This window comes from Myotis nattereri (genome assembly GCF_964212035.1).
Source record: "Myotis nattereri genome assembly, chromosome: 3".
NCBI classification, from domain to species: domain Eukaryota; kingdom Metazoa; phylum Chordata; class Mammalia; order Chiroptera; family Vespertilionidae; genus Myotis; species Myotis nattereri.
The window spans coordinates 1,889,571-1,902,806 of NC_138077.1; the positions used below are offsets into that span (position 1 = coordinate 1,889,571).

The 13,236-nt window shown below is 49.1% G+C and overlaps 1 protein-coding gene across 1 annotated transcript; it reads right to left on the reverse strand.

Annotated features, from left to right (window-relative positions):
* Positions 1–608: 608 nt before the first annotated feature.
* Positions 609–4,850, reverse strand: DNAJC28 (DnaJ heat shock protein family (Hsp40) member C28). Its single transcript, XM_081087696.1, has 2 exons — positions 4,775–4,850; positions 609–3,515 (listed from the first exon to the last, which is right to left on the reverse strand). Exon 2 carries the CDS (start codon positions 3,488–3,490, stop codon positions 2,324–2,326), a length of 1,167 nt encoding a protein of 388 aa, XP_080943822.1. The 5' UTR covers positions 3,491–3,515; positions 4,775–4,850; the 3' UTR covers positions 609–2,323.
* Between the last annotated feature and the right edge of the window lie 8,386 nt (positions 4,851–13,236).

A 13,236-nucleotide genomic window follows, 5' to 3' on the forward strand; every position in this document is an offset into this window, starting at 1 on the left:
GCTGAGGATTTCCCCTCCCCCGCCCCCCCCGCAATTTCCCAGAAGTCCTCTAGAGGGCAGTACGCCTCCGCTGACAACCACAGACCCCACCCAGCACCCCGCCTCTCCCGTTCTCCTCTAAGGGTTACAGCAACCCGGCAGGTTGCACCTGATTGCCCTCATTGGCCGGATGAGGAAAGGGGCGCTCAGGAAGGGCCACAGAACCAGTGAACAGTGAACGGCGAAACCCGGATCTAAACGCAAGTCTCCCTGGCTCCAGGCCTTTCGCTTCCCCTGCATCACACTGCCTGGAGCTCACTGGGTCAGGGTCAGGGTTTCGGAGAGGGAGAGGGAGAGGGAGAGAGATGGAAACATCAATGAGAGAGAAACACTGATTGGCTGCCTCCTGCACACGGATCTAGCCATAACCTGGGCATGTGTCCTGACCGGGAATTGAACCTGTGACCTCCTAGTTCATAGGTTGATGCTCAACCACTGAGCCACGTCAGCAGGGCCAGAATTAACAAGAATAATCTATGTCACAGTCAGTTTTTATATCGTCCATCTAAAAGATTTTTTTTTAAAAAAAAGCATTTAGATGGTCAGCCCAAAATACGGTTATTATTTTTAAAATCTTTATTGTTGAAAGTGTTCCATATGTCCCCCTTTTTTCCCCCCATTGACCCCTTCTAGTCCGCCCCACCATAGTGGTTATTGTTTTAGCTGTTTATGTAACTGTGGATCATTGACTAATCATTAAAATTAACTTTATTAACATTTACAAACATAAAGTGTGCTGTGCTGAAATTAAGGATTTACCAGAGTTTTTTGATCATTTCACCTTCCCATTATCCAATATTGAAAATGGTTTCCTTGCTATATGTTCCTTCAGTGCAATTGGGTGTCACACATTGAATTCCCTTTTTCACAAGACTAACAGAATCATCGCCTTTTAAATGTTCTGGAAATTTTATAAAGCTGTATGTTGTACTGTCCACCATTTTGTTTAGAGTAATGCTATCATTCTAGAAGCCAAACAACTCATCAATAAAACAATCACATCCTATAGCAATCAATGCGCCATCTCTAAGCAAAAAGGTCTGAATTTCCTTTTGAAGACGTAGTTTTAACGATCACGTTTTACAGAACAGCTGTTGTTCACACAGGAGAGGGCCCGCGCCACGCTCTGCACAGCATCCAGAACGCAGCGCTGTGGTGTAGGCGAGGACATGACCTGCTCCTTGTGACCACGCCCCAGACCCTCGGGTTGCCCAATTCTGTGGCCAGAGCACTTACACCTCAGAAAGTCAGATTTTCTTAAAGTGGACGGGACACAACCATCTCACGAAGGTCAAACTCCGTGTCATTTGCCAAAGGTACATTCAGGCATATTGTCTTTGTTCACTGAAGGGTTCCTAAGACAGGAAATTCGAGCCCTAAGGCAGGAAACGGAGGTTTTCACGTGGCTGACAAAGGCTCTGGGGAGTCCCATATATGACAGAGACACACCTCAGGGACGTTTATGTAAACCTATCATTTCAATCTCTGGGATGAAGCCAGAAGTGAAATCTTAGGTTCCCATTGAGCCCAAGGGCTTTTCACTCCTGGAGACCAGAACATGCACTGAGAGCTCTCTGACAGTGGACCCAGGGGTCTGTTTCTAGAATAGCTAAGTCACCAGCGTGGCAGGGCCATTTCTGCAGCCAATGGATCGTGAAGTTAGTCAGGAAAAAGTACAACCCAGATATACTTTTTAAAATTCAGTGCCCACAGAGAGACCTTTATAAAGAAAAGCAGCGACTCCAGAGGCTGATGTCCTCATCTTAACGTTTCCGCCCAGAGTGTCCCAAAGTCTTACAACAGTTTTGAGCTTTGATAACCCAGCTGTCTGTCTACATGCTTGTTGAGGTTTATGACTTTTGATGTTTTTGGTTTGTTGTTGTTGTTGAAGTGCCTGTGTTTGAAGATGGCAAATGGCAACTGGTTTGAAGTTATTAGAGTTTAAATCTGCACCACGACATTTGGAACGCCCTTTATGATTCGCAGCCCAAGTCCCTGTCCTAATGCATCTCACCTGATGACTGGCGATTACACTTGGCAATGGATGAAATTGTTTTCTTAGAGCATCTCTTCTTTCCTTCTCACCCAGAGCAAAGCTGGCTGAACATTTGTGACAGTTTCTCCCAGCTTTCTCCTTACACATCACCAGAGCTGTGGTCAGTTTTGTGAAAAGTACGGCACACAGTTCTCAAACTCCTGTGTGACAGCCATACACCCCAGCCTCTCTGTCTGATGTTAGTACAACTGAAAAGGATTTGGGGCGGGGCTATGAACGTGGAAATGGTCAGGCTTTAATGAATTTCCACATATTCGTCCAGTTGAAAAACCCTGTCTTGACTCCAGGTGTTTTCTCCCCTTCGCCCTGATCTATGTCGTTTGGGTTTTTCTCTGTGACTTCCTTGGATTTGATAAAGGTCTCATATATTTCCTGGGCTCTCGCGATTTCTTTCTGGGCATCAAAATGGACTTTTTGCCTGGTGAGGAGGGGAACAATCAAATTAAAATCGTTCACTCGCTTGTTTAGTTTTCTGATGTCTTCTTGAAACTGCTCACAAACTTGGTTCCACTGTTTCTGTTCAGTGGGCGTCATGGGATTCCCCAGTTTTTTCCTGGACACTACAATGGACTCTCGGAGTTGGTCAATAGTACCCTTTATTTCCTTTTGCATTAGGATCCATTCGGGTTGGTATCCGTTATCTATCAATATTCTGTTCAGGTTGTGAGTCATGGGATCAATATATGAACAGTCGGAAAACTTCTGTAGAGGTTTTCCTTTCCCACTGAGGTTATCAAAGTCTCCTCTTGCCATTGACTCCTGAATGAGATCCTCCACTAACCGCTCGATGGCTTGAGTTATCTTTTGTTCTTTAGTCTGTCTCACGTCTTTGACAGTTAAGCTTTCAGGGAAGTACTGGCTATGCAGCTTCTGCTTTTGATATTCCATCACTTGCTCAGCGGCACGGTCTGCTCTAAATTGCCTGTATTGCTTCTCTCGTTGACTTGGAGTTCCAAAACCAATACCTTCGAAACTTAAGTAATGCCTGTGTTGGGGTGCTTTATATTTGGAGTTTTCTTCCTCATCGTCTGCGTCTTCGACTTTCTTCTGCCGGGTGTTTGTTTGCTGCGTCACGTGGGAAAGCACGTTCCTGTACGCTTCTTCGATCTTTATGAACGTTGCAGAATCCGCTGTAGGAGAGCCACTGTCTGGGTGGTATTGCTTGGCGAGCTTCCGAAAAGATTCCCTGACATCGTCTGCAGAGCATCCTTCTTCCAGATTCAGCCGCCTGTAATATTCTCTCATCTTCTTTGGTGACTTATGAGTTGACATCATTCTGTTTCCAACGACTCCAAGAGATGGGAGCATGTTCATTCGATTACGAATCATCGCAGCGTTTATCAGACGAGATCTTAAGAGTTGAGCCATCATCACATGCAAGGTGTTGATTATCATGCCCAGAGTTCTTCCTAGCAACAGTCTATAAAATGACAACAAGTAAAGGGGAAGAGAGTTGGGTTATCTGCTAATTTCATATGTGCAGCAACAAGGAAGAAATTACAAGCACGCTATGGGCAGTTCTTCCGAAGGCGGCTGACAACATTCTTCTAGCTATTTTTCACTAATGTTAGCAGAGAAATGGAAGTCGATGATGTCTAGCGTTAACACATTGTGATATAATCTGGATTCTACTCACTAAGCACAAAATTTTAGAGCAGGCAAGTGCTTAGAGATCAACTAACCCAGTCTCCTATTTTTAAGAGAAAATGTAAGCCCACATGGTTAAGCAGCATAGCCAAGTCGCATAACCAAGCACAGTATAAGCACAATGGTTAGGGTTAGGGCACACTAACCTATGGACCAGGCGGTCAGGTGGATTCTCATCCGGGCGCATGCCTGGACTGTGGGCTCAGTCCCCAAGGGGGCAGCCCGTCATTGATTACCTCATCATTGATGTTTCTATCTCTCCCTATCTAAAAATCAATACAAATATATTTTTAAAAAAATGTTTGTCTTGCCCTAACCGGTTTGTCTCAGTGGATAGAGCATGGGCCTGCGGACTGAAGGGTCCCGGGTTCCATTCCGGTCAAGGGCATGTACCTTGGCTGCGGGCACATCCCTAGTTGGGGTGCAGGAGGCAGCTGACCGATGTTTCTAACTCTCTATCCCTCTCCCTCTCCCTTCCTCTCTGTAAAAATTCAATAAAATGTATTTAAAGAAAGAAAGAAAACGTTTGTCTGGATCCCGCTGGTTATAAGCTCCATCAGCACCGTTGTTTCCTGGCGTTTGACTGCCTCATCATGTCAAGGACAGAGAGAAGACTCACACCGGAGCAGAGGGCGGGCGGGCGGGCGGTCTGCAGCGGGGTGACAGCTGGGGGGACAGGTCGCGCACCGGGGCTCCCATCTCCAGGGCTGGCGGGGACGGAGCTAGCTGCTGCCGGCGGGGAGAGCCGGGGGAAGGGGAGCCCCCCACAGGTGAGCTGCTCGGTAAGCACAGATGGCACGTGGAGGAGAGAGACCGGTGCCCGGGAATGGCAGTGCAAGGGCGGCTGTGGCTTAACTCTAAGAGGCATTTTGGTGTATGAACGCCGAACCGGAGCGCTGGGAACCCCAGCTTTCGGGACAATTGGGGTCCAGGGTTTCCGAGAAGCTGGGAGGTGGTGGTGGTGCCAACGGGGGTGGCTGCGGGGGAGCGTCAGTCCCATCGCGGGACACGCCCCGCCGGGCCCCCACTCACCTTCACCGACGCGGGGAAGGGGCTGCGCGGCTCCCGCCCCCACGCCGCGCCTCCGCGCATGCGCGCGCGCGCCGCCCTTCAGTCCCCGGAGTCTCCGCGCGCGCCGGGGTCCCCTCCGGACCAGACCATGTGCCGCTTCACTCTGAGGGGACCTGAGAGGCGGCGGGGAACAGAGTCGTACCCAACCGGGGCAGGTGTCCTACCTTCCCGGGCTCCCAAGCTCTCTCTCAAAACGAATTCTACCCACGAGGACACCGGCAGGACATTTCAGGAGGCCCGGTCCCGCCCCGGGGCGACCTGGCCCACCTCCCCCCCACCTCGAGCGGAAGGTGGTCCGGTCGATTGGGATTGTGGGAGATGTAGTTCGCGGGGAAGTGCGCCTGCGCCTACAGTGCGCGAGGTGGGAGGGAGCTGTGGGTGCAGCCGGGCTGTGGGTGCAGCGGAAATGTCCGTGGAGTGGGGGCGGAGGTGTGTAGGGCTATTGCAGAGTGTGCAGGGCATAGGTTGGGAGCCTTGAAGTCTTTTTTTGGAGGCGGGTATTGATTTCAGAATGGAAGGGAGGCGGTGGGGGGGGGGGGTGGAGAGAGAGGTGGGGAGGGAGAGACATCAATGATGAGAGAGACGCATTGATGGGCTGCCTCCCGCATTGTCAGAGATCAGGCCGTAACCCAGGGGTACTGGGAAGCGAACCGTAACCTTTCTAGTTCATAGGTCGAGGCTCAACTGCTGAGCCACGGAGCCGGGCTTGAAGTATTTTTTTAATTTATTGATTTTTAGAGGGAGAGAGAAAGAATGGAAGGGAGAGAGAAACATTGGTTCGTTGTTCCACTTATTTATGCACTCATTGATTGCTTCTTGTATGTGCCCTGACCAGGGATCCAACCCACAACTTTGGATATGGGGACAGATGCTCCGACCATCTGAGCAACCCGTCCAGGGCTGGGATCCTTGACCTCAGACACTTGTTTTGGGGAGGGAGAGGGAAGACGAGTCATTTCCCAGAACAGCCTCTTCGGGGCCTGCAGACGGGACACCTGCGCAGAGACCGCAAAGATCTACCGAGTCCAGAAAGATGTAGCCGAACCCGGCTGGACACCTAGCCTTCATCGTTCAGCAAGTACTTACTGAGCAGCTCACTTAGCCAGGCGTTGGCGCAGGCTGAGGACAGTCGAGGGCAAAGTCAAAACAGGGAACTTACTATGGGCAGGTAGTTAAAAGAAGGAAAGAAAAAGAAAGTTGGGAGTCAGACCTGGGCTTAAAATCCTCTTCCTTTCATTCGCTTTTTTCCGCGCCTGATTGTATGTGAGAGGAGAGCACCAATCACTGGTAAACGTGTATTTAGCACTTAATTTTTGCCAGACACTGTGCCAAGAGCTTTTACATATAGTCTAGTGATCCTTGCAACAGCCCTTTGAGGTAAATGCTGCTGTTTCCCCCATTTTACGTGTGATGAAACAATTGCCCTAGCCTAGACTCACTGAGTTTTTGTGAGAGTTGCACCATTTATACGAACCACTTGGCGCAGTGCCTGGCACATAAGCAGGATTTTTTATTGTGACCATGTCTCCTAAAAAGAGCCGGAACTAGGTCCTAGCTGTTCTAAGCTCCTGGGTGACAGACAATATAATAATTTGTTGCCTTCCTTCTAGGTGCACAGAGAAAGCTTTACCTGCTCACGCAGAGGGGTTTCCTTATAAGCAATGAGCATAAAAGCTTCTACAGGTGGTTACTCTTCCAGTGGACATTGTAAGCACAGCATTCAGAAAGCACCAGAGCAGCTGATCAAACACTCAGACTTGTACAGCACTTGGCATTTCACAAAGCTGCCATCACAAATCTCATTTTGATGTTTGCATCTTAAAAGTGACTCATTTAAGTTGTTAAATGGCAAAGCGAGGAGTAGAATTGTAAGTCCATTTCTCTTTTCAGAGGATCAGTTTTTTATTATTATTTTAAATATGTTTTTATTGATTTTAGAGAGAGGTGGGAGAGGGAGAGAGAGGAATATCCATGTGAGGGAGAAACATCTGTCCCTTGCTTCCTGTTTGCCCCCTGAGCCAGGGGACCAGGACCTGCAACCTGGGCATGTGCCCCCACTGGGAATCAAACCAGCGACCTTTTGGTGCCAGGGATGATGCGCCATCAACTGAGCCACCCAGCTAGGGTAGGACTAACTTTAAATGAAAGTATGTTGGGTTAGATCAGCAATTTTCAACTGGTGTGCCACAACAATTTTTTAAAACATGCAGTACCTGACTATTTAGTCGGGCACTGACCTCTTTTCCCTTAGATTGTCAAATAAAAAAAGGACAACAGCCAACAAAACAATAGCCATCCGGTGTGAATGAATCAGAATTATACCTACTTTTCTTTTCAGATCGGCAAAGATATGTTTTTTGGTGTGCTGCAGAATTTTAGTAATTAGTCTATGTGTGCCATGAAATGAAAAACAGTTGAAAATCGATGTTCAGCCCTGACCAGTTTGGCTCAGTGGCTAGAGCGTCGGCCTATGGACTGAAGAGTCCCAGCTTCGATTCTAGTCAAGGGCATGTACCTTGGTTACGGGCACATCCCCAGTAGGGGGTGTGCAGGAGGCAGCTGATTGATGTTTCTCTCTCATGGATGTTTCCAACTCTCTATCCCTCTCCCTTCCCCTATAAAAAATCAATAAAATATATTTAAAAAAAAGAAAAGAAAATCGATGTTCATGACATTTCCTAGTTTAGAGCATCTTTTTTATAATCCTGTGTTCTCACAATGTGGTTGAGCATTTGGAAACAAAATTTTCCATAAACAGGAGAAAAGACAGCTGGCAAGAATTTAGTTAGCGCATCCAAACCTTTACTAATGACGTTGCTGAGCGGGTGGGAAGTAGATGATGCTACTTTAGAAAGTTACTGAAAACCAGACGTCCCGGCTCTGTGGTTACATTACACGCGTGTTGGCCGCTTACGGACCGTGGCACGGGAACACCATGTCCTTTGTCCTGGCGGCTGTAATTTCACACTCTGACCAACTCGAGTGAGGGCTCTGTTTTAATTCACCTGTGTTTCATTTTCGTTTTCTTTTGTTCGCTGGTTCTGTGATAACTGCGAAGAAGTTGATTTCTTTCGTGTAAGTTGTAGACCATAGTAACCCAAATCACACTTCCCTGAAGAGTGATTTCTGGTTCAGTCTGGATGCTACGAGCGAATGTTGGCCAGTGACCTTTGCAAACAGTATCTCCTGCAGCTACAGTTTTTAGAGTCCCTGTGAAAATGCTTTCCTAGGTGGCATCTGCATTCTTTTTCTTAATCCTCAGCCGAGGACATTTTCCCATTGATTTTAGAGAGAGTGGAAGGGAGAGGGAAAGACGGGGAGAAACATCAATGTGAGAGAGACGCATCGATTGGTTGCCTCCTGCACGAGCCCTGACCAGGGCCTGGGAACATGCAACTGAAGTACATGCCTTTGACGGGAATTGAACCCGGGACCTTTCAGTCCGCAGGTGGACGCTCTATCCACTGAGCCAAACTGGCTAGCGCTGCATTCATTTCTCACTGTTTGGTCAGGGAAGAGCTTGGCATAGACTGTCAGCTTGAAGAGAGAGAAGGTGTAAACCAGTTTATGTCGTTCAACGAGTGTGAACTAAGGGAGGGTGTCCTGAAGGGAGAAGAGTCACACTCATTTGGGTATTTTCCCCTTTTCCCTCTGCCCAGCCGGCTGACCAGTTACTGAACTACCCTAAGGTGGTCAGTGAGGGCCACACTCAGGGTTTGGGCATCTTTGTTCATGTAAACTGCCCTTCAGGCCAGGATGTCTGGTTGTCATTTTGGCATTGAATTAATGTGATGAATTATTTGACTGGAGCTGGTCCTTGAAATTATGAATAATGTCTGCCTCTCCCTGATGGCCAGCCGCTAGTGGGAGAACAGGTGCATGCCAGCTCCCTGGGCACCACAATCTGCATCCTTCCCAACCCCCTTACACTTCCCGCCCTGTTGATGGCCGTCGCTGCTCTACAGTGCACCCTCCTCGCTTTCCTCACCTCAGAAGCTGTGTCCAGCTCTACTGAGGAGTGATTGACAAATACAAACTGTGTATATTTAAGGTGTACAACTTGATAGTTCAATATACCCATATATTGATACAATTACCACAATCAAGCTAATTAACATACTCATGTAGTTACCATTTTCTTCGTTGTTGTTAATCCTCACCCAAGGATATTTTTTCCATTGATTTTTTTTTAGAGAAAGTGGAAAGGTGTGGGGGGAGATACAGAGAGAGATACATCCATGTGTGATAGACACGGGAATTGGTTGCTTCTCACACACCCCTACGGGGACTGGGATCGAACCTGCAACTGAGGTACGTGCCCTGATGGGGAATGGAACCGTGACCTCCTGGTTCACAGGTCAGTGCTCAGCCACTGAGCCGTGCCAGCCGGCGTGGAGACATTTTTTATTGTTACAATTGGGAACTGTTACTGGCGTCCAGTGGGTAGATCCCAGGGGTGCTGCTGAACACCCTACAATGCACAGGGCAGGACACCCCACAACAAAAAATTACTGGGCCTCCGATGCCGGTGCTGGGTGCTGAGGTCAGAGACTGCCGTGGCCTTCTCTCTCTGGTTACGCCACCCTGTCTGTGGTATTTCAGATGGCGGCCTAGCAACCTACTACAGCAGGTCTCTCCCAGCCTCACACGTTGCTTAGTGCACTCCAGGAGTTTGTACTATCCCAACTTTCCTCCGAGATAGAAACTCTAAAAGCAAGTAGGCCGTAACCAGTTTGGCTCAGTGGATAGAGCGTCAGCCTGCGGACTGAAGGGTCCCAAGTTCGATTCTAGTCAAGGGCATGTACCTTGGTTGCAGGCACATCCCCAGTAGGGGGTGTGCAGGAGGCAGCTGATTGATGTTTCTCTCTCATGGATGTTTCCAACTCTCTATCCCTCTCCCTTCCTCTCTGTAAAAAATCAATAAAATATATTTAAAAAATAAATAAATAAATAAAATATATTTTTAAAAAAAGCAAGTAGAAGCTTTAGCCTCTTTCCTTGCCCCCTGGCTGGACACACCCTTGGTGACCTAAATAATGAAAGGGCTTCTGAAGTGAGAGGCAACAAGCATTCTATTTAATACTAGAGGCCTGGTGCACGAAATTCGTGCACGGGGGTGGAGGGCGGGTATCCCTCAGCCCAGCCTGCATCCTCTCGCAACCTGGGGCCCCTCAGGGGATGTCGGGCCTAAATCAGCAGTTGGACATTCCTCTCGCAATCTGGGACGCTGCATACACAGTGACCGTACTTTTCATCCAGGTGAAAGGCATCTTGCTGCTGTATGGGCAGCTACATATTTTTGCCCTGATTACAAAAAGTAGCACATAACATGGTCCTTCTGGGGCAGTAGTACCATTTCCCCCATCTTATGGGTGGAAAAACTGAATCAGAGAGAAGTTAAGTAACTGGCTTTGTCACACAGTTATAAGTGTCAGAATCAGGGCTGGCCACAACATGTGCAAGCCAGAGTCCATGCATGTCATCGCTGCATCATCCTGTTTTTTCAGTGTTAGAGGAGCCTTGCCAGGTTTGAATTTCTAAATCTAAGAGACTGTTCCCAATAGATAGGGTAGGGTCCTTAGGCCTGGCTGGCGACTAGGGCCATCTGTGGGGCGACCGCTTTGGCTGGCAGCCTCGTGCCACCTGCTGGCTGCCCCCCCCCCCCCCCAATCGCCTCCGGTTGCTGGTCTGTGGTCAGTGCATGTCATAGCAACTGGCCGTTCTGCCAGTCATTCCGCCGTTTGGTCGATTTGCATATTAGGGTTTTATTACATAGGATTAAAAAAGAAAGAGAACAGCTGTTTGGGGAAGCCCCAGTAGGAGTCAGATCAGGAGAGGGAGGCTGGGGCAGCTGGGGGAAAGGGAGGGAACAATGGCATCCATAGAAAGCAAGCATTTCTGTGGGTTCAGATTAGGCAACGTAAGCCGAACTCTCAACAATGTACTTAATTTCCAGGTCACCGGTCCTCCGTCCTTAGTCTTATCTGCTCTCTTGTTATCCTTGCAAACAGTTCTTTGGGACAGTGTTGCTTCAGGCCCAGAGCAAAGGTTAGTTTGCCCTGTTTTAACTCCTGAAGGCTGGAGGCATGAGACTGCCAGGCAGCGCCTCTGGGGCAGCTCCGTTTTAAAGTGACTCCTTTTTTTTTTTTAAATATATTTTATTGATTTTTTACAGAGAGGAAGGGAGAGAGACAGAGAGCCAGAAACATCGATGAGAGAGAAACATCGATCAGCCGCCTCCTGCACACCTCCCACTGGGGTTGTGCCCGCAACCAACGCACATGCCCTCGACCGGAATCGAACCCGGGACCCCCCAGTCCGCAGGCCGACGCTCTATCCACTGAGCCAAACCGGTTTCGGCAAAAGTGACTCCTTTTATGATTATTTTCACACCCTGGCTTGGCTTTGGGTTGCTCCTCCTTCAGGGCCATCCACCACAGTGATGTGTGCATTTAGGGGGGGCGTGAGCCTCCACATGCAAGATTAGATCTCTCTCCTGGGGCCTGGCTCTCATTGCAGTAGAGTACAGGTGGGCTCAGAAGTTAGCATTTTTATGCCTATTTTTTTTTAGAGAGAATGGAAGGGAGAGGAAGAGTTAGAAACATCGATGATGAGAGAGAGCCATTGGTAAGCTGCCTCCTGCACGTGCCCTGACCAGGGCTGGGGATCAAGCTCGCACCCGGGCATGTGCCCTTGACTGGAATCAAACCTGGGAACCTTCGGTCCGCAGGTCGATGCTCTATCCACTGAGCCACACCTGGCCAGGGCAGGAGTTAGCATTTGTAGTAAGTTCACTTGGTCTCTAAGAGGAAGGAAGGGGAAGCTTACTGCCCTCCCTGAAGCACCATCCCCCTCAGCGGCACCCCTCCTTCCCGGGCCCTCCCTCCAGTTGCCCCCTCTTTCGCGGCTGCTCTGCCTGCTGCTCTCACCTGCGGACTTGTGGCGGGGCTGCGGGCTCTGTCTGTTCACTGTGATCGCCTTCATCATCCCTGGCCAGCTGCTCCGTTCCATCCTGAAGGGAAGGCCCTGGAGTGGGATGAAGGCAGTCAGTACAGGAATCCCTAAATGTGTGCAAGGAAGTCCCACTGATCTTTGACCGTCATTCTTCCCTCACTTTGCAAGAGACAGGCACACCTGTCCCTCATCCCGAGTCTCACCAGGTCCTGCCAGCAGCCGCAGGCACCAAGGCGCAGCTGGAAGGCGGGTTTGCTGGGGACGCCGAGGAAGGACACCCTTTCTGAGATGGAGCCTTCCCCACACTGAGCTTTCCACCAAGCGGCAGGCGGCCTAACGGGCTGCTCAGCTGAATATGTGGAGTGATGTCGTGATGGAGCTGCTTGTCTCTGCATGTCGCTGAGGCAAAGGACTGTGCGACAGTGCTGCAACAAAACTGTTTAAAACTATTTATTGCAGAGAAGGGAGAGGGAGAGAGAAACATCAGTGATGAGAGAGAATCATGTCAGCTGCCTCCCGCACACCCGCACTGGGGATGGAGCCCGCCACCCGGGCCTGTGCCCTGAGCAGGAATCAAACCAGGACCTCCTGGTTCATAGGTTGATCCTCAACCACTGAGCCACGCCGGCTGGGCCAAAGCTACTTCTTAAATGCAGTCGGACTTTCAGTTCCACCAGTATTTCAACTTATGAATCTGTTTTGTAATGTGAAATAGACCCGGAACATTAAAATCCCCGGCTTTCATGGCAGCATTGAGCACAGGTGGGCTCGGGAGGCAGCGTCCTGAATGAGCTCACCCCTGAGGATGGCCAGGCTCACAGGTGGAGGACCCGAGGTTAGGACTGCGGCTCAGACAGGGTTTAAAATGCGCTGTCAGGCCTGACCGGTTTGGCTCAACGGATGGAGTGTCTGTCGGCCTGCAGACTGGAGGGTCCCGGGTTTGATTCCGGTCGAGGGCATGTACCTTGGTTGCGGGCACATCCCCAGTGGGAGGTGTGCAGGAGGCAGCTGATCGATGTTTCTAGCTCTCTATCTCTCTACCTTCCTCTCTGTAAAAAATCAATAAAATATATTTTGTAAAAACAAAACAAAAAACAAAACAAAAAAACGCGCTGTCACCATCATGAAGTCCTGTCTGTGTCCACCTAAGTGACTTCATGTGCTGCCTGCGGAACATTACCATGTAAGTTTGATGTAATTTATAAGATTACATGTAACCTTGATGTACTCCAAATCCATGAATTGTTTTCCAGTGACAGAGGGATTGTACCTCTTTTTGGGGGAAGTTTTATTGAGATGGAAGTCCCGTGCCACACAACTCAGCTATTTAAAAGGCACAGTTCAGTCTAGTGGCTTCAGGCAATGTTCATGGGGTAATGAGAATTCCTATCTTGCTCTCTCTCCCTCCCCCGCTTCCTCTCTGAAATTAAGAAAAATATATTTTAAAAAACACCTTTAAAAAATTTTTT